Source organism: Pelecanus crispus, chromosome 4 (assembly GCF_030463565.1).
Source record: "Pelecanus crispus isolate bPelCri1 chromosome 4, bPelCri1.pri, whole genome shotgun sequence".
NCBI lineage: Eukaryota > Metazoa > Chordata > Aves > Pelecaniformes > Pelecanidae > Pelecanus > Pelecanus crispus.
Genome location: NC_134646.1, coordinates 82,812,933 through 82,837,220, shown reverse-complemented (window position 1 = coordinate 82,837,220; position 24,288 = coordinate 82,812,933). Strand labels below are relative to the sequence as shown.

The window sequence follows — 24,288 nt, the reverse complement described above, 5'->3', positions numbered from 1 at the left end:
CCTGATGTTCATGTTCCTGTTTGTAGGATTTGGGTTCAAGTTGTTAGAGGACTGATCTAGGGAACATTTATCTTTCTGCGTATGTGATATGCAGAAAGTGATTATAGCTTCAAAGGAATCCTGTATAAAATTTTGACGAAAAGCCTCTGGTTACTTCAAGGAATGCCTTTAAACTATTTACATAAGTAAATAATTGCTTTAAGATATGTATTCAAAAAGCTCATACCACAGTTTATAATACTATTAGCTAATATCTATGGCTACTTTTTGTGTTACATACATGATGGTAGTGAAGAAACAGAATGTCCATTTATGTGCCTTCACAAAAGTAACTTGCTAGATTTTGCATTCTAAACATGTTTTGCCCCTTATACAATTACTATTATTCAATATGAGCTACACTGCAGTTAGTTATCTAAATTAGCAGGCATAATGGCTACATTTTGCTTTGATCATTTGGTATAAATATGTACTGTGTTCATTCCAAGTTGTAAAGGTTTTAAATGTACTTTGCTGATAGCTTGGATAGCTTGCAGTCTTTTAAAAGTTAGTAAATCACACTTTTTAAAGGAAGTATTACATTCTTCGTTGTGCAATTGGAGGAGAGAATATGAAGATGGCTATTTTCATGCTGTCAGAAAATGTGCCAGAGCTCTGCATGTGTAGAGTCGGTACAAACCCACACCATGAGCCTGCCTGCATCTTGAAATTGTAACAACGGTATGTGCCATGTCTACTGGAAAGTATTTATGCCCAAGGGCAGGGGGAAAATGTTCGCAAAAGAAGGTGTCTAATCTTACTGCCTTTCATTTTGCTTAATCTAGTTATGCCACGTTTTGCTGAACAAGTTGAGGTTGCCATTGAAGCGTTGAGTGCAAATGTCCCACAGCCATTTGAAGAGAATGAATTCATAGATGCCTCCCGCTTGGTTTATGATGGAGTTCGTGACATCAGGAAAGCTGTTCTGATGATAAGGGTATGTAAGGTACCTGGGAAATAAAAGCTGGGACTTACAGGGAAGTATCACATTGGATGAGAGGAATATAAATGCTTCTTGGAATCAACTTTGTTTCATAATAAGCCAGAAAAGCGTAATGTTGAAACAAGCATGAAACAAAAGTATGTGCAGCAAAAAAAGAATTTGTAAGTAAAGAGATGAGGGTATTTTAGGGGATGAACCACAATTAATTTGTTAATCACCTAGAAGAAGGTTTGATCACAACTGCCACTAGATGCAAACTTCATTACTGTTTCTGTAGTAATAGCATTAATGTGCTAAGATCTTCAAAGTTTGTGTAAAAAGTTTTATTGGGTTTTTTTTTTCCTAATGTATGTGTGCTGCCTAGGATACGAGGTAAGTCTGGTTAAAAACTAAATTAATAAATAAATTATCTTACTGCTCCAGTAAGCCTCTGCAGGGATGGTTTTGAATGTTTACTGAGGTAAAGAATGTGTCATTTCAGCGTTGACTAACCAGCTGATTCAATTTGCTTAGGCATCTTTTAAAAACCCAAACAAATAAAACCCAAAAAACCACAGAACAACATAATTATTGTTAGAGTAAATGTGTGTCTTGCTTTTCAGTGTAGCCTACAGTCAAAGATTGAAAAAAAAAACAAACCCAAAACCCAAAAAACAACAAACCAAATCTGGTTTGGACACCTCTTCAGCAATTGAAACTTATTTGAAACCCAAATGACCTTGAATCTGCCCCCGTGAAAGCCACGTACAAATAAAGCTGCGGTGAAAATCACAGAGAAAACTTATGAAGCAAATAACAGTGCTAAAACAACAACTCATCCCTTTGAGCAAACACGTAACATAGACTTGTGGTTGTGAGTATAGTATGGCACTGAGGTAAGACTTCAGGCAGTTGGAGCATTCCAAAATAGCTTCATTTTAGTCATCTGTCACTATGTATTAACATTTACACAAAAAGCTTTTGACAGGCTTAATTTTATAACTGCAAAACATAAATTCCATTCCCTACCCAGTGCTAATCTCATGTAGCCTGAATTCTAGTCATGATGATGATGGAGGCCAACCCGCCCTGTTTTCTGGGTTTGCAGCATTGGGGTATTTGCAACTCTTCTGGACTGGGGTGGAAATGAAAGGTCTGCATAGTAAAGGATCTCCATTTTTCCTTTGATTATCCAGTTCCTTAGTCTGCAGCAGCAGTTTCCAAACTTCTCTCAGGACAGGACCGCTTCTAAGCACATTTTAATCTTTTACAGTCTCTCATGAGTAATTTTAAGTTGCTTCATGAGACACAAACATCAGGTGAGATCTGCTATAGACCCACACTTTCCCATCCCCTGCGCAGAGTTCTGGCTTCCAGCACCCCCCTGTACATCAGAGCTGTCCCAGAGAGGTTGCCATGAGACTGTCCATACTGGGTGAGATGTTTCTGCTAAGCACAAAGCACCATTTGAAATTCTGGAGGCACATTCACTTATTTCATTGCTGTCTTACTGTTATATTAACCACTAGCTTGGAAAGCTGATCAGCAGGCTTTGCAGTCTCGTTAGAAACATCCCAGGTTACTTTTGCAATTGTGTCACTACTACTTTCTGCTCCTTGTATGATATGAGTTAATGAAATCTGTTTACCCAGATTAGGAAGATGTATTTTTGCATTCAGAAAATTTATTTTTTTTATGGAGCTAAATGTAGTGCTCCTTACCCAGGCAGAGAGCTAAAGGACATAAATGGACTCATTATCCCTGTAAGTTAACTGGGAAAATCCACATATATAAACTTACATAGACCAGCATTTGCTGAATCAGAACCTCATTTTCTGTAGAAAACAAAATTAGTTTCAGTTTGAGACACTCTTTAGCATACCCATCCGGACATCTCATATTGAAATGGAATATATAATTAAAGGGTGAACATTAAGCTATAAAAGACAGTCTTTAGAATATTTTTATCTAAATAATCTATTAAATCTCATGCACACCATTAATTCAGGCTCTAAAACTTCTTGCAGAATTATTAAAAAAAAAAACAAACCTTGAAAACTTTTTAGAGCATCTGACACAAACAATTATTTTCAGGCAGTAATTGTTCATGTGCATACCATGAAAGATTGAATTTATCTGAGATGATTCCCTCATTCCATGGAGGAAATAATGCCACTTTTAACATTAATTTTTGTTGCTGTTATTACTTATAGTAAGCTGAAGGAAAGGGGGATAATCTCTGTTCTTCTCTTTTCCCTTGAGAAAAGGAGATTTTATTGTCCTTTCGGAGGAGAAAGGAGACTCATTTTTGCATTGGGGACTATTATTATGATCTATACAGAAGAAAAAAAAATCTCTTTCACAACTTAAGAAGTAGTATAAATAAATTTAAGAGTATAATTATAGAACCTAAAAATAAGATAGAAAATAATAACTTAGTTCCAACATCTTTTATATTACTGCATCAGGATCAAATTACACTTTGTTTTATTCATAGCTGCTTATGAAATTCATTAGACAGAAACCTTCTTTGCAGTTAGGAAGAATCACAATGGCACCTTTTCTCATTCTTATGTATCCCTGAGGTCAGCCTTCTCTTTTCACACGTGGCCTTTGCTATTGGCAACCTTGCCGTTAGTTGCGTCTATGTTAGCATCAGTGCTACATTTGTTTGGTTGGGGAGTGCACTTTTGGAGCCAATCTCCAGTTGTTCCCTCTTGCCGTGTTTTAGTTCATGTTATAGAGCAGTGTTAGAGCACGTAAACTTGATTCTTTGGGATGATTGTTGTGGTTTAGCCCCAGCCAGCAGCTCAGCCCCCCGCAGCCACTCGCTCACTCCCCCTGCCCCGGTGGGATTGGGGGGAGAATTGGAGGAGTAAGAGTGAGAAACACTCCTGGGCTGAGATAAGAACAGTTTAATAATTCAAATAAAGTAAAATAGTAATGATAATAATAACAATAATGGTAATAATAATAACAATATACAAAGCAAGTGATGCCCAATGCAATTGCTCGCCACCCGCCGACCGATACCCAGCCAGTTCCTGAGCAGCAATCGCTGCTCCCCGGCCAGCCATCCCCAGTTTCTATACTGCCCATGACGCCGTATGGTATGGAATAGCCCTTGGGCCAGTTTGGGGCAGTGTCCTGGCTGTGCCCCCTCCCAGCTTCTTGTGCCCCCGGCAGAGCATGGGAAGCTGCAAAGTCCTTGACTGGCATAAGCAGTACTGAGCAACAACTAAACCATCAGTGTGTTATCAACATTCTTCTACTAAATCCAAACCACAGCACTGTGCCTGCTGCTAGGAAGAAAATTAACTCTATCCCAGCCAAAACCAAGACAATGATCCTGAAAGATGTGCTCTAGGAGTGTCTTAAATGCACTTCTATCATTAAGGGACTTTCAAGTCCATGGGAGCAGACTAAATAAAAATTAAATGAGGGTAGTGCAAGTGTGGGGTCCTTAGCACCGACTGTATGACTCCTCTTCTACTCTTCCACACTTGGCAATGTAGGCTTAGCCTTGATCACCTGTGGGGTAGCCACTGTGGTGAAATCCAAAGTGCTGCTACCTCTCAGATCCTCTGGAAAACTAGACTTGGTACAGAATCCCATCATCTTTTTAAATAGCCTATCTCCAAAGGGTGCTGTGGCGTTCATTGTCTACATAGACTGCCTGTTGCTTCTCAGGTTGAATTTAGAGTGTTAGATTTTACTGTAAATCATTAAACAGCTGAAGACCTGCTGTGAGAGAGGTTCTCTGTCTTTGCGCCTCATATGCTGCTCACAGCACCCGAGTGACTCAGGCTGCAACTGCCTTTGTACAAAAACAAATGTACAGAATAGTGTAGAGTTGAATAGAAAAGCCTATTATAAAGGCTTTTTTTCTCCTTAGATTTTAGAATTAGAGGGTATTCTGTGGTAAAAATTGGAGGAATATCTGTTCAGTCTGTCTTTCTTCTTGTTACAAGGTCAGCTTGACTTGGTGTTTACAATGCTGAAATTCTTATAATTGCATCTTAAAATTTTTAAGTGCATACAGCACTGTAGCATAGTGGGGTTTCTATCTTAGTCAAGTATATTTGGATTAGTGAAATATTAAACAAATAGCATTTATAAGTGCATATATACGCCATTTTACAACTTATACATGCATAATTCACATTTTTATACTGCAATTACAAAAGATAAAACAAAATTATATTGGTGGAAGATATTTTGTTTACAGCAAGATCTTCAGTCTAGCAGCCAGAGAGAGATTTAAAAAAAAAAAAAAAAATTCCAGTGACTGGAAGCTGAAATTATTTATTTAGGAATAAAGCATGCATCTTAAAAGATAAAGTATGTATTTACTGGGTGATTTATCTGGGATTGTGAAAGATTCTTCTACACTGGGAGAATTAATCTGAATTAGATGAATGAAGTGAAGAATATGCTGTATGTGTAGTAGAGATACTGTATTTGAAAAAAATTATTCCTGGGAAGTCTTACAGCCTGTGCTACAGAACAGACAGACCAACAATTATGAAAATGGTCCATTTTTCTGCTGAAATCAATGAGTTCATAAAATCTGTTAGTTTTGAAAATTACTCTAGCTCCTCCTGCCACTGGTGGTTGTCAGAGTTTTGTTTGGAAGCTGCATCCAATCTCAAATCCGTGTTTCCTATGTCTGTGTGACCATAACTTCAGGTGTCTTCAAGACTGATTCAGTCCTTCTGTCTTCCAACTCACATAAATTAAGTTCCAGACTTTGTTGTCTTGGAAACTAGGTTTTAAATACCAAGGTCCTGTTAGTTGTGCACAAAAATTAGAGTTGTTATGGTATGCTTAGAAGGTCCTGCTAAGAGTAAAAATCTTTAAGCCAAGGTACTTCAATGTAATATTTCTTTTTTATACCTTTGTGTCTGAACAAATAAGAGACTATTATATATGGACTGCCTCTCCAAGAGATCAGATAAAACAAAGCAATGGCGCAAGAGTGAAAAGCATGCAATGTTTGAAATGGCAGCATACAGATAACATTTAACTACTGTTCTCCATCATAATGAAAAAATGTAGCTATTTTGGGAAGAAAATGAGGGTGTTAAATTCACCACACTTGAAAACCTTAAAAGAGTGAAGCTGAAAGTTAGTTTTGAATTAGATCTCACTTGTACAGAGGGGAAATACTGAGATTCTTTGTGCTTGTAGTATATTATTAACAGTTGCGTTAAAATGTCCTTTTGGCTTGCACTACATTTTCCCCAAGTTCAACATCTATACCCATTAAGTTTCAATTTTTTAAAGACCACAAATTTTAAGATTATGAATGTCAGGCAGTAACAGGAATACATTTTTTTGGAATGTTTCTTTAGAAATAAATCCCTGAAACACAGAGTTTTCAGAACCTTTTAGCTTTTTAAGAGGCCTCTTCATGTCCTTACTTCTTATAGTGTTAAGGTGTAATATCTTGAATATTACGCCCTTAGTTCACTGCAGCTCTGACTATGAAAGCCTGGGAAAGGGCTGCACATTATCTTTTATAGTCTTATTTGTAAAAGCAGAGACAGAAGAAACTGAGAAGACTATACTTGCGAAGGGGAGAAGGGTACTGGGTTTACAATGACCAGTGCAACTGGCTAGTTAGAATCATAGAATCACAAAATCGTTGAGGTTGGAAAAGACCTTTAAGATCATCCAGTCCAGCCATTAACCTAACATCACCAAGTCCACCACTAAACCAATTGAAGGGGAGAGTAGCAATGTCATGTTTCCTGGCTTGGTGGCTGGATTATTTTTAATAATAATAGTTGAATGGACTTGGAGGATGGGGAACAGCCAGCTGGTTTATGACTAAGGGGCTGAAACTCTCCAGCCTGTCACCGTTCTTCACAGTAAAGCCTAGGCAGATGAAAAGCTGAGCCCTGTGATAGGAAATACTCTCTTTTGCTCAGGGAGTTGTATGATTCTTTCAGTAGCTGGTTTGCTTATGGCAGACTTTAAAGTCCCATCCTGCCCTCAAAGAGCTGAGCAGAGAGAATAAAATGATTAAAAGTGATGGGGCAAAACCACTGGACATCATAGTGATGGGTACAAATCTTACTTTTTTTTTCCTGTGGCAGAAGAGAAAACCCAAATTAATTTTTTCACCTAAACTTCGTCTCCTGTCTATCCTGTTACATACACTATTTGTACAGGCCTCTCTTCAGAGAAGCAGCCTGCATTCATTACCATATTGTCATACTTGGTTATTTCTTCCTCCCAGTGCTCAACATCAAAGCACGTATTTAATTCGTACTCTTTAAGCCAAATGACGATGGCTGTGTTTTACTCTCTCCATCATGTGCTCTTCACCATGTAGCTAGCAAAGCAGCTGATTTTCCATTACAAACAGTGATGTGCACTTCATGTTGGAAACCAGGCTGTAATATAAATATCGCCAAAAGAATTCTCTATATTATGTTAGAGGGTTTGGACCAGTTCCTAGTGACTGAGCGTCTTCAAGACAGAGCTGTAATGACAACTGGCAATGATTAGCACCTCTGCTAGCAAACTTGACGTTGCCTCCAAGCATGAAATGCTAGCATGGATGATTTCTTCTGTAATGGTTGGCCCTCTAGGTTAACTCTGAGGCGTATGGGTATCCAGTAAGGGGAGAGTTTCTCTGCACAGCTACTGTGATCTTCTTTTCCTATTACCATTATAATGTATTGTACCTACAGAATTTACTTGTGGCCAGGTGGTTGTACTAGATGCTATTCAAGCACAAAATGGAATATAATCTTCCTTCTAAAGATTGTTTCTGGTTTTACACCATCTATATTAAATATAGTACTAAATAATGATTTAAAGTAGGCTGTCTCTCCATATATACATAAGGAAATGGGTTTTGCTCCTAAGTTTTTGCTAGAAGGTGAAAAAACCAAACAAACAGATCCATCAGTTATCTTTTTTCTCTCTCCCTCCAACATTTTAAACAACCTGAAGCCAGCACATGCGTAACTAGGTTTAATCAATCTGCCCAGAGACCCTCACACCATTTGTAGCACCAGCAATGGAGATAACATGGTTTCATTTTAGGGGATGAGGCAAATTCCAGAGCTCTGTATCTGAAAAGAATCATGTGAACCAACAAGATAAAGCAGGTTCTAAACTTTACATTTGTTTCAAAACCAGTTGAAATCATTTATGTTTTCTTTCAAGGGGAAATCTCTTATTTGCTTTGATAACTTTTTATTCCAGGGTGTTAGTTACTTTTCCCCAGGTATTTACTTTCTCTTTTGAAGATTACGTGGCGATTCCAGTTACATAACAGTATTACTGTCCATTTATACATGAAGTAACATTATTTTGAGATACTCCATTCCAGTTGTTAGTGTTTCCAAAGGACATTTGTTCCTGGAACTGCATTCATCATCTTAACAGAGTTAAGAAAACTTGCAGCAAGGTAATGATAAATGCCATTTATAAAGAAAACTACAGTTGAAACAACTTAATTTTTAAGACAATTCAATTTCAGTTCTTGGCTGCTTGGGCAGACAAGTTAATTTAAAAGGAAAGAGAAACAGCATTTCCTGGGCAGGTAGTCAATGAAATAAGAGCTTATTGTACACTGATACTTGATACTTTGCCTGTATCCTTTATAAGCTTGTCATCTCCTCTCTTTTGCTTTCTCTCTTTGTCTCTCTCTCCAGACCCCTGAAGAGCTAGAGGATGATTCAGACTTTGAGCAGGAAGATTATGATGTTCGCAGCCGAACAAGTGTTCAGACTGAAGATGACCAGCTTATTGCTGGCCAGAGTGCAAGGGTGAGTACAAACCCCATATGCTACATTAAACATCTGTAAAGCTACAAATAAAAAGCTATGCCTCAGAAAGCAAATGCAGTGATTTCAAATCTTCAGGGTCACTTAAGAAAGGATGGGAGTAAGTTGACCTAGGTGTTTAAAGTCTTTTCATGTCTCACCTATTTGAAAAGCACTGACTTTATTGAATGATCTTCTTTAGGCTTATGTGATGCCTTGTGTCAGCCATTTGCCCCAGCTAGTGCTGTAGGAGAAGGCCTTGCAGGTTTAGAATGTGCTGAAACCGTAGGAGTAGTCAGAAAATTAAAAAAAAAAAAAAAAAAAAAAACCACCAAACCATCAGGGCACCATGTGCTGTACCCAGAGAAATCTTACATTAGTCATGTTTCCAGTGTGCAAACCTGTCAAGAAGATCTGTTTAAGCTACTGAGTAGTCCCTGTAATTTAATTGTAATTGAAGACATTTGTTACTGAGTCAATGTAATTTTACCAGGGTAATTACATCATGATAAACTCAAGTCATTGTGATTTGTGACCTCAGCTTGTGCATGGGGATTGCAAATTAAGCTGATGAGTGCTTCAGGGGTCACAGGTGCTGGAGAAGTGAAGTTTGTTAACACTCAGGATTATGCCACCCTCTGATGAATGTTTACTTTTACTAAATAGGCTGCTCAGTTCAGATTATGAAAAAAAAAAATCAGAATATAATTTTGGGGGCAAACAACATCATGAAAATATATTTGACTGGAAAGAGAGTTTAAAAAAAAGCCTTAAAATTTTCTAGCAGAGAACCAGTAGGGAACTGGGAGTTACCTGAATGATTTTCATGGCTCTTTTGCCCAGGTCTGCAATTTCTTCTCATAAGAGCTAAAAGTGAAGTAATGGACTAAAAGAGAAGCATCCTTCCCACACACACTCAAACACTGTAGCAAAAGCTGGCAACTGGAACAGTGACTTCTTACCTTGAATTCTGGAAGAGAATTTGTAGGGCTGGGAATCTGAAGACCAAAAGGCAACAATGCTTTGAAAGACCCATTCAGAGTACCAGGAAAGAGTTGTCAGCTGCTGTAGGAAGACCCACAGTATGTTAGGGCTTGACACAAACATTTTACAGCCTGAAAAAAACCCAGCAGAGTAATGCAAACCTAAATGAAGCTTACTTAGAGGTATGGAAGGAATGTGAGACATAGCTACAGTGGAATGGGCAGAGGTTTCTTTTTGTCTTAAATTAATTTTCCTGAATATTGAATACAGATGTTAAATAAACCATACTATGTATCAGAAAACTGGGTTTCTATCACTACATCCCAAGGACAAAAAATTTTGTCCTTGCATATCAAGGATGTACCATATATATCATTATCACCTAGATGGAGAGCAGCTGGATGGTAGCTCCCATGCCAGGGAGGAGGGTGACCAGGAACTGGCATTGAAAACCATGCAGTCAGGAAAATTGCAGAATGATACCTGGATACCTTACCCTGAGAATGATGGCAGAACTATGTTCTGGATGCAGTTGACTATCTTTGGGGGATTTTTATGTTTTAAAGAACATAAAGTCCTGTTGATATATTCAAAGAATTGACTACTAAAGTAAGTCTCAAGTACAAAAAGTATTGAGATACAATACAGTTATTTCACAGCCTTTTTTATTTTTTTGGGTTACGTGTAGGAAAGCATATCATCCTTTCTTGATCTGAAAACCAAGTAAAGACTGCAGTAATATTTCTACTAAGAATCTAGTTCACCTAGGGACTTAGGAGTCTATTACATTTATTGCGGTTGTTATCACTGCTGCACTTAAACCCTTCTGTTTTGATCAGCTACACACTGTATAAACATAATATATTATAAAGACAGTCCCATTCCTGAATAACATAGAATGCAATATGTCACAAGAAACAACAAACGACCAAAATCTGAAATGAAATCATGCTAAGCAGAAGCCGTCTTGTCTACAGTCTTGAGTGACTCATTGAAATGAGTCTGCTAAGCAGAATAGTATCTTATTTGAACCTTTTCTGTAGAAAAGCTGGATTTGTATTTGTGGAATGTAATAGATTAGTTTAATATGCTTACTCCATAAAGCTATTAGTATTTCAGTAGAAAGACTTGCGTTGGTCTTCAACAGAAATGAAACTTTAATATATGAGCTGCATTTGCTATAGGATATAGCTTCTTCGAAAACACATCAGCAGCTGGAATAGAAATGTTAAAACACTGTATACCAGTTTAAAGGGTGTGCAGGTGAAGCTGCCCGCAGAAAGAAACTGCATGCAAGACATACAAATTGGCTTTCCAAATCTCACTACTCCTATCATATCCTCTTAATTTCAGTTAATTCATCTGTTCTAGTGTTTTATGTGTATTTTATATATTTATTTATTAGCTTGACTTACACTGCATTTTTTCTGTGGAAAGACTAATATGCTAACATTTGAAACTGCTGAGTTACATTGATAAGGTCTAATTAAAACTCATGTGTTGAATTTTAATTTGATTAACTTGCAAATTTCTCATTTTCTGATCTACTGTTTATAACCTTTTTTAATTTCAGTTTTGGAAAAGGTCAATTATGAATTTTTAAAAGCCAAGAGCATTTTAAGAATATGTAGAGAAAGACTTCAGCTGATTGAAAGTGACATAAACAAGACAAAAATGTAATGGCACTTAAGTATGTGTCACACCCCATTAAATGCATAATGTGGTCTTCAGAACCCCCTAAAGCCAAATAGTAGCTCAACTTGGAAACCATTATTGGAAGTGTCCATTTGATCTTCAAAAGTAATTATTATGATTTTGTAGGGGTTTCTTTTTTCTTTTTTTTGGGGGGGGGAAGGCGGGGAACTTTCTGCTTTGTTGGTAATATCGAGGCAGATTACTATTGACCTGTGTAGTGCCTTTTTGCATATCTTCCAAGAGACAATTAGACCACTAAAGAGTATTGAAAGGTACGTTCATTACAATTCACTTCAAATGTATTATCTTCCATGTCATAGCTGATTTTAGTGTCAGGTTAAGCAGAAAACCTCTATTTCTGACAGAGAATGAGACTCGGGGAGATACTGGCAATTCAGTCTGCCGTTTCCCATAGATGTCATTCATTTTGTTCTTCCTAAAAGTTAAGATTTAACAGGAATTTTCTTTAATCTTCCTTTATCAACTGGACAATAATCATATCATATCATATATCATGGCATCACATATATAATTTTTAAATTCCTGAAGGTATAAGAAAAGCTATAAACATCCTGTGAATTTGTTTTTGCTTGTCCTAACAGAAATCAAGTGTCTACTGGATTTTGCTTGGCGTCTTCAACTCCCATAAAAAGAAACTAGAAGCTGGGCATACCATTTGGACCACTGTTTCTAGCTTCTTTTTTCATGGCAAACTTCTCCCTTTTTTTCTCCAGGCTATCATGGCTCAGCTTCCCCAGGAAGAGAAGGCTAAGATTGCTGAGCAAGTAGAGATATTCCACCAAGAAAAGAGTAAACTGGATGCAGAGGTGGCCAAGTGGGATGACAGTGGTAATGACATCATTGTGTTGGCAAAGCAGATGTGCATGATTATGATGGAAATGACAGACTTTACCAGGTAAGGCCAAAATAACCTGTGCTGAGGACTTCTGCAGACATCCCACATCTTTCCTTTTTGTTGCAATTTATAGCCTATTGAGATGATGTGATGTGTTTTGGGGGATGCAAAGCCAGGTAACACACACACCATACATAGTGGGATGGGTTGTACAGTTCTCTACGCATAATTGCTCTGGATATTTCTCCAAATGTGATTAATCACATGAAGTTTTTGTCCTATTTGCGAATCTGTTTTATTTGCAGATCATCTTGAATTTCAGCATCAAAGATTGTCTGTGACCTTACAGACACTCAACTAACCTTTCGTTTAGTACCCATCTAAATGCACGTGCCTCTCTGAACTTTCAACATTTCAACACACTTTGTGTCAATCAAAAATAATGGCAAAACTATTTATATCATTTTGAACACTGAACTTCTTTCCAAAAAAGTCCCAAATGAAATGAAACTGTTTTGACCTAATACTTTATCAGAGCCTATCAGTAATGGGTTTTTTTCTTTCATTTCTTTTTTGTATTGATGTCTTGTTCTTTTCTAATTGCAAAGCATCAAAAGGGCATTCATTAATGATATCATACAAACAGAATTATTTTGTTTAAATATAATCATATTGTTAATCACACCAGGGAGAACATTCTGCAAGATTCTTTGAATTACAGATCACCATAATAAATTAAAGGTTTATCAGGGTTTATTTTTAATTGGAGTTCAAAAGGTTAAATGGTATTTATAAAAATGTGATTAGAGGAAACTGGACAAAAATCTTCATGTTTTTATTCAGAATTAAAGAAAGACATCCATTTATTCATCTCACAGAGATGTGCTCAAATAGATTTCTTAACCTCCAGCTGATCACATGCCTTGTGTCTGGAGCCTTCAACCATTTTGGAGGAGACAGTCTCTGCATTGACAATATAGGGTCTGCACATACCTTATATAGATAAATAAATAGATGGTGGGGGTGGGGGTGTATAAATGCCATCAATTTGCAAATGACTATTTGCACTTGCATAGTTAGTTAATTGGTAATAGGTAACAGCAAACATTTTTATCTATTTTAAATTTAATTATGCATATAGATATTTGCTTACTTTAATAGATTACTACTATACTTCTTTCCAAGTAATTATTCTCTCAGCTTATTTGCTTTTCTCTCAGTTTGTTCTTTTACAACTCATTCTTTTGCAGTAGACTCACCACTCCAAATGGCAGTGTAGAACCTCCTGTGAAGGGTGACATTTTAGAGGAATCTTAATTACTTTTGTTTTTATGGTCTTTTGGTCTCTGATCCTTCTGCCTAAAAACAGAGTAAAAAACTGTCCAAACAGTACCATCATTTCATGGAAGGAAGAAATAATGTTCTAAAGCAACAGCCCAGAATATGAACAGTTTCTGCAACCTCCCGGACAGCCTTTGATACGTTGAACATCAAATTGAAAGTTTTGTAATTGCATTTTCTACCATCAAAAGAACATAACTAATATGAGAGTGAGAGAAAACTACTGCCACATTTGAAGTAAATTAAAAAAAAAAAAAAAATCAAAGTGCACCTCTGTTTATATCAGTTTCAATAAAAACTTGTTTTATATATTCCATTAAAACAGAACAAAGCCTTTCACACCTTTTTGGTTGACTGTAACCTCAGCAGTGCAATGTTAAAATAGAATAATTTTTCAAATGCATGGAGTTTGTGACAGTCAGATATGCTGATGTAATTAAACTAGAAGCATACGAGGTCACTATGAAGGATTTTTGCTACAGTTTAAGTTCAAAAAGAAGTGGGATACTTGTATTTCCATATCTGTTTAAGGTGGAAATGAAAGTATAGAAAGAAGATAAAAATGGAAATATGTTTCAGTGTGTTATTCTTGGCATTATAGATGAAAAAAATGCAAACATAGTACTATGTTGTGCTTAGAAAAAATGCTTTCACTTTTAGTTTAAAAAAACCTAAGTTTGATCATACTATGATTTTCCATCAGTCTTGTCAGAAGCTATATTTATCCACATAGTATAAAAAAACAAAGAAAAGGAAAATAGGCTCACTTCCAACTGAGCCATTCTCAGGAGCAACAGCAAATTTATTATTACAAACAGGATTAAAGTTTTGAGTCTGAAGCAGACTCAGAGAAGTCTGCAGTGACTTTTTACTTTTTTTGTCTATGTACATTTTTGAATCTTCAATAACTAAAATCAGAGTTTTGTGAATCATCTTAAACGTATACTGAAAGATCTGTCTTACAGTTAATTATACATGTTTTAAGAGTAACATTTAAGTGTAACATAAGGATTAAGCTTCACGTATCTTTGTTTTCTGACAAAAATCTACTAAAAAAGGTTTTCTGAAATGTGGCATTCCTGCTCTACACATGACAGTCTTAACATTTAGCACTGGCTTGGGAATAACATAATTTTGAAATAGTTGCGTATTCCAGAAAGAATGTTGGCTTAATGAGCACTTAAAAATGCATATACTATTAAATATAGCTCATGTGCTTGAAGGTGCCATCAGACTAAATTGCTAGTGAGGCATTTTATAAGAGAGAGGAAATATAGCAGACCGATTTCTTAATCAAGCTCTACTATAAAGTAGTTAAAAGGTGAAATTGTAATATATTAAGAAGTCATTCGTGTTACTATTTTAAAATCAAACACTAAACAGGGTCACTAAAACTGTTGCCTGTCATGATTTATTTAGATTGTGCATAATTGTATTGTATTTCACAGAGGTAAAGGCCCCCTGAAGAATACATCAGATGTCATTAATGCAGCCAAGAAGATTGCAGAGGCAGGATCGAGGATGGACAAATTGGCACGGGCGGTAGCTGATCAGGTAACCACAAAAATAAGCAGAAATATAATGCAATCTCTACCAATGAGTTGCCTTTTGCAGGAAAAGGTTATCTTTACTTGGCAGAAAATTACCTGTTGAAAGTCACTGCCTGGATACTGATCTACTCATTGAATAGAAGTTGTTCCTTCTATACCAGTCAGCTTGGGTTTTGCAGTACAGCAAAGTCATAAATGAGTCTCTCTAAACTTCAGAAATGCCTGAATTGTTCCACAGCCTCCATCCTGGACCCAGGTGATTGTATTAGAATTAGACTGATAGGTTTGCTGTCATGAAAGCAGTAGAGACTCGGATGCTCTGCTACCCTTGCCATATGCCTAGGAACCCTTATATTCTTCCCAGCTTGTTCTTCCAGCAATTTCCCTTGATATGACAGTTTTCAAGATTCCCTGACTCCCTTTCTTCTGCTTTGCATCTGTGCTTTCCCTTACAGCCCCCTGCTTCATGTTCTAGGGTCTGTGTCCTCAGCCCCATTACCAAATTCATGTCACAAGTGGAAAGATGAACTTGCTATATTCAGCCCCTTTCAGACTGGATTATCTGTCCATCTGGAGAGCAAGAAGAAGCATCATATTAAAAGTCAAGAGCCGAATTTCAAATCCTGCATCTAGGTAGCTAATTTTAGATTTAGGCAAATTAAATTTGACTATTTTTTCCCATGTAAACTTTCTATAGTTTCTTTCCTTTCATTGTCATCAGGAGAAATTTTGCTGGAAGTGGGAACTGATAACTTCCTTGCCTCTAGTCTTTCTCTTCAAAATAAGTATTTCTTTTTCTTCTTCAAGCAAGCATGTAATAGTGTGTAACACATCCTACCAGAGAGTATGGGCCAGAGTGGCAAGAAACCTCAAGCTGTCCATTTTCCTATAACCTCAGAAATTTGAGGTTTAGGTTTTCTTCATTATCAGCAAGCGTTTTTCCTGTAGTTAACCCATTCCAGTCCTTCCAATGTAGCATCTGTTCATTTTAGCATAAGAAAGAAGAAATCCACGTGTCAGCTGATGAAATTCCTAGTCTACAATATTTGCAGAGGTGGAATATTTAAAAGAAACAAACACAAAGAGACTTGCTATGCTTAGAGTGCATTGGCTTGAGTCACATTTTAAATTTCAGAAGACTGTAACATGCACACTTTAATAATAAACAGTAAAATCACTATGAGAATGAAGTGTTTGTTTTAATGCTTGCGCTTTAATGATACTTTACAGAACTTTGGAGACACTCATGCTATATAAACTTTTTATGGACAGCTGCATTTTTAATTACTGTTCCAATGAGAGAGATCTTACATTTTCATTCGCTCCAAGGTACTTGCATTTAAAGCCTTGTCAGCTCTCTAGAGGTATTGCTTTAAAGTTCATTTCTTTCAGTTCATAGACTTCAAGAGTAGGGTAAATATTTCTGTATTAAATTGTCACCAGTAGGGAGAAGAGGTCTCTTAGGGATTCATGCCTGAAAGATATGGCATCTGTATGAGAAAGAGAGGCATTATAGCATTTCCATAAGTATAGAGCAGATTAAACCTAACAGCCACAATGAACCTCCAGCTTTGTTTATTGTTAGTTCTAAAGGGAGAGAGAAAACCAAAGTGACTGCTTTCAGGGTTATAGACGACAGTATATGCAACTACTTCACCACAAATGTATTCCTTGCCAGCATTAGCTGTTCAGGCTAGAGCAGTCATCTCACGTCAGAGGTTGTGATGCTGTTGACTTGTGTCTGTTTAATTCTATCAGTTTTTGCTCAAGTGCTCTGATAATATTTTACAAAAATTGAGCATAAACTTTGTAAGATGCCAAAAAGTCATATTTGGAATCTCAGGCTATACATTCAAAGAATATTGTCAGTCAGACTTTGTTGGGTAGCCCCAAAGAGTATTTATTGGAGACATGCCGTTAGCAGTAGACTTTTAGCCACGTTTCATCGGACTGAATTACTGAGGCCTGTTCTCTTGAGGCAAGATTTCGAATACTAACTATGAGAGTGTTCTTTTATTGTGCTGTTGATATTGTGGGGGATGATGCTATTTCTACGAAGAGTCCCAAAGACTATGAATAAATTGTACTTGGCCCTTTTCTAGTTACATTGATTATAAAACCTTCACTGAGTCTACCATGTTTGACCTAATATAATTTGTATCAAAATATTTTTGAGAGGCACAGCATCCAAACCGGTGCAGGACTGTAGATAGCTTTCCCTCTAGTGTGAAGAGGTATCCCTTAGACATGCAGAAGGACCAGCTTATCTGTGTTCTTGAGAAGGGCTGCCATACTGATGTCATCTGCTGAGAGACTCTGTAATATGTCACTTGCACTTTAGTAAATAATTTCCTTCTGGCACAGATTAAGGTATTTATGCATTAATAAGCTTGCCAAATCTGTCGATACCAAACCCAAGCAGCTTCACCTCTGCCTCTTGAGTCCTTAGTGTGTCAGTAAGGGGCCTGGCTTCTGCCAAGTCTGAAGCAGAGCTGTGTCCTCTGAAGGTCTGCACACATGCCAGGGAAGCTGGCAAGACACTCGAGCGTTGGCATTAGAGTGATGTAATCAGTCAGAACTGGATTTATCTGGACTTTAACTGTGTTGTATCGTAACCTGGACACCCAGCAGGCAACCTGGAGTTTCAGGTCAAACTTGGTCTTTTGGCTGCTTAATAGATTTTTCTGTTCTGTACAAACTGATATCATAAGCGAACCTCGCCCACAAACACAGCAATCATATTATTTTCATTGTCTTTCATTAGTGGCTGACAGAGAGGTTTCTTCTTTTTACAAAAAGATACAGTGCATCTTCAGGTTCCAATTCGTACATCTTGAGTTAAATGAAAGGTAGAGGTTGGATTTTCACATTGCATCAAGTATCTCAGGTAAAGATGAAGCGAAATGGATCCACCTAATACACACACATTGCCACTGTCTCCTCTGATTACCTCCCTATAATCATAAAAACTCAGCTACATCTAATCAAGTATTTCTTTTGTCTGTAGTGCCCGGACTCAGCCTGCAAACAGGATCTGCTAGCCTATCTGCAGCGCATTGCCCTCTACTGCCACCAACTCAATATCTGCAGCAAAGTGAAGGCAGAAGTTCAGAACCTGGGAGGAGAACTTATTGTGTCAGGGGTAAGCTGGTATTTGTATTTAGCCATTTATGTTTCCCACGTAGCACTTGAAAGGGAGCATTTTTGATAGCAATAATGTACAAAACAAAAATACAGTGATTCATAAGCAAGCTTTTTAAAATGTTATTACCATTATTCCAGACCTCACAATAACTTGCATAGAGCGATTTGATTTTCCAAGTACCCTTTGTTTATACTAACCTTGTAAAATCTTCATTATTCCAAAAGAAAAGTAATTTTGTAGCCTAGAAATTCATTTCCATGCTGCAAATTTTATAATTATTTGGAGCTTTTGTATATTTGCTCATTACAAATCTTCTTTCCTTTGTTAGTACCGGTAATTCCGTTCCTCTGTGCAGAAGCCAGCTCTGTATGAAGTGCATATTGTTGAGATGGTGATGACTAATGGGATTTCATTCACTCAGGTTCCAATGCACACTAGGTTTAGCAAAAACTCTGGAAGGCCAGCAAAATATTTTAATTTTTGATGCATGTGCTGTTTTCAAATACTATTGGCAAGCACAATGATTATATACTCTAATTCCCGTCCAGTTATTTCAGTGATTTTCAATGAACACTACAAACTTTTTAAACACAATCTTTTTTAGAAATAAAGACAGGAATCTGCAGCAGCAGTAATATTATAAACAATGAGTTTTCTACTTTTTTAAACTATTTTTTCTTTCCTTCTCCTAATGTTGGACTCTGTGCCTCTGGGAGATTACTAGAACCAAGCAGTAGCAATTGCTGCTCTTCATGATTTTCTTGTTTTATTCTTTTAACTAATCACCCTAGTATTAGCCCCATGACACCTTTGTTATCTTCTAGCTCAAATACAGACCATATGTATGTAAATGTATAATGTTTCACTCTCCTGAGTGTGTTTTCGAAATGATGGTGATTTGTGAGACCCAAGATACTTGAAACAAGATTGTTTTCAAATGCAGTTTTGAAAAAGCACCCTTTCATTGTTTAAGCCCAATCAAGTACGAAGATTGTTAGGACAACTAACTCGTGCCCTTCATTTCATCCATAAGATTCCCCAGTGAAATCACTGGCCTTCCTCAAACATATCAGAAGTCAAAGCGAATGTTCTCAACTACATAACATTTTGATTTTTTGCAAAGCACTATAGAAGGTCTTAAACATTTGCCAGGCTTTCTTGGATCAAACATTCTGAAGTCATATATGCAATCCTAAAAGGAGCTGCTTAAACGTTCCTGTGTCTGTCCTGCAATTGGTCTTCACTTCTTGACGTATGTACCTATGTAATTTTAATACCTTGATCTTCCCACAGCAATGAAAAGATCCTCTTCCATTTTCCTACTATTAATGTAGTGATCTGTCCTTGTATCGCTGACAGCTATGCTGCATAGTAAATGCTATGATCTTTTCTTACCTACTGCCATCTGGGTCCAGCTTTCATACCCATTGAGTTGTCATATTCATCTCTCTATAACAATTACACAAATCAGTGCTTCTACCAGCTTGGCTTTTGTGGTTGTGTGTGTTTCTTTTTCAAGTCTCTTTATTCAGTGTATGTGGATGCTGAATAAGCCATTGTGAATCTCTAGCATCTATTCGTTACTAGAACATCACCATCCGTTGTGAAATTTAAGTGGCCGAACCGCTTGATTTCATCATTTCCAGTCTGGCATTGTTAGCATCTGCTGCTTACCAGGCTTCATCACCGTTGTGTTTCTGTTTGGTTGGGTTTGTACAGTCAGTTGCAGACAAATGCAAAACTAGCTTCAACCACAGAAAGTATTTGGGTCTGTTCCAAAGACTCAGTAGTACTGACATACAGAAAATTTTAAGGTTGCCGAGCTTACTTCTTCTGCTATTGCTCTAAACAGGAGGTGATATAGAGAGTTGAACTCCTGTGCATCCCTTTTTGAGAGCATTATCTTGTTATCTGGTATAACACAGTTAGTACAGCACTTTCCTGATAGTGTTTTCTAAGCTGTTTATCTTCAAGGTGCTGGGTACTGTATGCTCCTTTGCTATCCAGAGATCTGGTATCCAAGTGCACATCTACATCTGCTTGTCTATTTGCTGCTTCTGCTTCCATCATCTTCTTCATTTTCTCTTGGATAGCCAATTACAAATAAACAATATTTTATTTACATTAAAATGAAATACCATTATTTGGCAACTTGCATACAGTACAATGTTAGAAGTACAATAGAAATCCAGAATTCAAGCTTCCCAACCTATGAATACAGAAGTAAGTTTATGTGAATGCACTATATTTAAGTGTTTTTATGTAAATACCAAGCACCAGGATGATTATTACAATATTGTAATTTACTACTGTGTTTATAAAGAACCACAATATAATTCAGATTGATCCAAAAGATGTGTTATGATTCAGACTATTACAGGGAGTACAATGTCTGCTTGAATTTTTGCATTATTAAGAACATTAATCAGAATTTATAAATGAAATGAATGTGTTGGTATGTATGTGTGAATCTATGTGTGGGCATATGTGTATTTATGTAAAAAGGAAAGAAACATAAACCCAATTAAAACCTGAAAGACAGATGAAAGCCACCCCACAGTTCTTACAGTTCTGTTAGAGAAAAATGTGTTGCAACAAATTCAAAAATCCTGTGTACATAACATATAATGTGCCATATATCTTTTGGTGAAACTTCTATTTCTTTTTTTCCCCCAAGATTCAGTAGTTCAGTATGGTTTATCTCTGAAAATAAGCATAAAGCTGATATTGTTTGCTTTTTCCTCCATAGATTGATATGATACTAGCATAGCATATGAAAGGGTTCTTTCTGGCATCATTGACTTTGCTGCAAATAGAAAAACAGATCAAAAAGTAAGAAAATGTCACACTCCTGAAGTGTAAATTATTTCAGCAAGGGAACGAACTCACTGTTGGTTTTCTCTTTCTTTCTTCCATTCTTTTCCCCCAGCTTTTTCTCTCCTTTGATCTTTCCCATCAAATTCCCTGTATGCAGATAGCAAAATTATTTTCACCAGATAACTAAGATCTGGCAATTAAGAGTTAGCATACATCAGCCTAACCTCATTAATAACAATGGAGCAAGGCCAATTAAGACTGTCTGTTGACTTGGCCCTTTCTGTTGCAAGGTGACACTCTTAATTCCTGATTCCAATTGAGTTTTGAAAATTAAAATAAGGAAAAACTATGTGATACCTGTTCTTCAGTGAGGAGCCTTGTAAACTTGAAGAAGATTATAGGGAAGAAAGTAAAGAAAAGGTGTGAGGAGGAAGTTAGATAAAAGCAAAAAGGAATTAGTATTAGAAAAGTGCAAAAGATTTAAAAAAATATTTCTAATCTGTGTAGATGATATCATTGTTCCTAATAAAAGTCTCTTTGACCTTGGTCCATAAACAGATATATGTTTCTGTAATTTTAAATTTTAATATTAAATTTCTAATGCCCCTCTAAGAATAAACAACCTCCTTTAATAAAATCACAGACTAAAAGCACTTCAAAATAAGTTTCTTTGTCTCTTGCCTTAGTTTATTTAACGTAATGTATATTTGCTTCATAATCAGTTGCACTATTGTATTGGAATGAATCCTCTAAGGTGCTGAACGTATGCTACTCTCAGTGAAGTAAATATCATTTATGTATACTTAGCTCATGCTGATAGATAGCCTTTTTGTGATAGCTGTTTTGTTGAATAGAGTTGGGTTTAACCATGATGTTTGTTATTTGGATAAAAATTCAGGCTTCTTCTAACTCTAGGTAATTCTGCCCATGGATCTTACATCTAGTAAAACAAAATTGTTGAAAGGTCATACTTTTCCTTCATTTAAGCCTGAATCACCCTAAACTACCTTGTGCTGTAAAAGCAAGTTGGTGTGCATATGGGCAGTGAAGTACCAAGTTGCTACTTATGAATTCTATAGACTCCAAGAAAAGTCAGGTAATTTGAAGTTCACCTGCTATTAAAAGCGAGTAAGGCCATCTTTCACTGACTTTGGATTAAGAGCCTGTGCATAAGCGGTTCCTGAAGAGCCACCAATGTGGTATTTCATTTCCCTGCATCAGAAAGCCTTTCTGGGGTTTCTCTTTTGTTTGTTTGCTCTCAAGTAGGCAATCAGAGAGAACCTGTGCATTTAAAAATGCTTAAGAGTATGGAGAAAATGTTGCTTTGGAGTTTGGTAAATAAAGCAATTTAATTCCTCCTGAATCAGGCAAGACTTTAGCATTAGGTAAAAGAAGTTTGCTGAAGGGAGAGTTGGCAAATTGACAAAACTGTGGGGTTCCTTTTCTTCAGGATTCTCAGGAGTGCAAAAAGGTTGCTTCTGTTATTTAGCTAGCAACACAGTAAGTTTGACTATTCATTTATAACAGAAATGGAAGAATGCTAAATGAAGTATACTCACAGAAACAGTCTGACAGACCAGGGTTTGTAGATATTTCTGGGCTGGGCTGCTTGGACTGGCAAGCTGTCAGTGTTTTCAGTGGAAAACACCTGAGCTAAGACCTAGCTGTACTTAATGATTAATAGATAGCACTAATAGAAATTTTGTGATTTGTCTGCTAGTGATTCATTTACTTGGAGCTGAGGGTAAAAGCAGTTGTTCTCAAATAACTGCTGTGTTTATTTTTGTTGGACAGGGGGTGCTCAAAGAGTTACACACCACAAAGAAGAGATATAGGCCTATATCTAAGCTGATATCATTGCAAGGCTAGGTTTTGGGTTATGGTAATACACGACAAGTGGGTATAACACAAGTGAATAGACTCAAATTGGTAAAGGGAAATGAAAGATGGACCCAGGGACCCTATAGATGATTACTAAATTGCTTAAGAATATAATTTGACTTTTGTGACTTTCTTTTTTAATTTAGGATTTATTTTTGTAAGTTGATTTTCATGTTTACCCACTGTTTCAACCCACAGTAAGAAGTTAGAATGGTAAAAAAGGGAGTTTGCAAATATGAACAGTGTCTCGTATGTACCAATGCTGTGAAAATAATGTGAGATGGGACTCACGGAAAGATATTTGTTTAGGATAGCCTTGGTGGAAAGGAGTTCTGTTCTGAGACTTGGAATGAAAACAGTGGGTAAAGGAGAAGACTTCGGAAATAATAAAGAAGTAAGCCAAGGAACTTGAAAGATGAGATACGAAAGGGTTAGGGGAAGAAAAAGCCAACCCAAAAGCAAGATAGGAATATGAAATCAAAGAATTGCAACGGTGGGAAAGGACTGAGCTAAAGTCAGGACCATTACATTGGCTGGACTCCACAATAATCTCTACTTTTTTTCTAGTAGAACAAGCAAGGAGAGAAAATAAAAACTTAGGGTCTTTATTTCAGCTCTGAAGTTACCACTGTAAAAAGACAGCTTCCAGGACAGGAAGGCTGGGGCTAGGTGGGGAAAGTGAGAGCCCTTGATTTACGTTATATATTCAACTAGCTCATGTCACCTGCTTTGGAAGAAATGAAAGAATTGAAAAATACAGGGAGATGTTTCAGCTGTGCCTTTTGGGCTGGAGATATATTTAAGTAACCTCTGCATATGTGTTTGAATGTATGCAGACATATTGATGTATGAGAGGGTGAAATAAAGCTGTAGTAAGTGTCGTCTGTTCCAAAATATATGGCTATATGAATCATGCCATATTTATAAATATACAAGTTTTGATAAGCCTTTATCTGGAACAAATTGTTTGAGCTTTTCTATTTGTGACTAATACAGGAGTCTCCCATTCCTGCTGGCACAGGCTGTATCCCTCAGTACACTGTGCAAGAAAGGGACCACCTGCTGAAGTGGAGTCCCTCAGGGGTCTGTACTGGAACCAGTGCCGTTTAATATCTTCATCAGTGACACAGACAGCGGGATCGAGTGCACCCTCAGCAGGTTTGCAGATGACACCAAGCTGAGTGGTGCAGTTGACACGCCTGAGGGGCGGGATGCCATCCAGAGGGACCTGGACAAGTGGGTCCATGTGAACCTCATGAGGTTCAACAAGGCCA

General features: G+C 37.0%; 1 protein-coding gene across 3 annotated transcripts in view; it reads left to right on the top strand.

Annotated features, from left to right (window-relative positions):
- CTNNA2 (catenin alpha 2) overlaps nt 1–24,288 on the top strand; it is a 459,260-nt gene that overhangs the window by 411,477 nt on the left and 23,495 nt on the right. For 2 of the 3 annotated variants that reach the window (XM_075708705.1, XM_075708704.1), the window contains exons 12-16: nt 825–976; nt 8,635–8,748; nt 12,159–12,340; nt 15,070–15,175; nt 18,179–18,313. In XM_075708705.1, coding sequence (XP_075564820.1) covers nt 825–976; nt 8,635–8,748; nt 12,159–12,340; nt 15,070–15,175; nt 18,179–18,313 — 689 coding nt within the window. The remainder of the gene's footprint in view (nt 1–824; nt 977–8,634; nt 8,749–12,158; nt 12,341–15,069; nt 15,176–18,178; nt 18,314–24,288) is intronic. The other variant, XM_075708706.1, reaches the window with a different exon arrangement.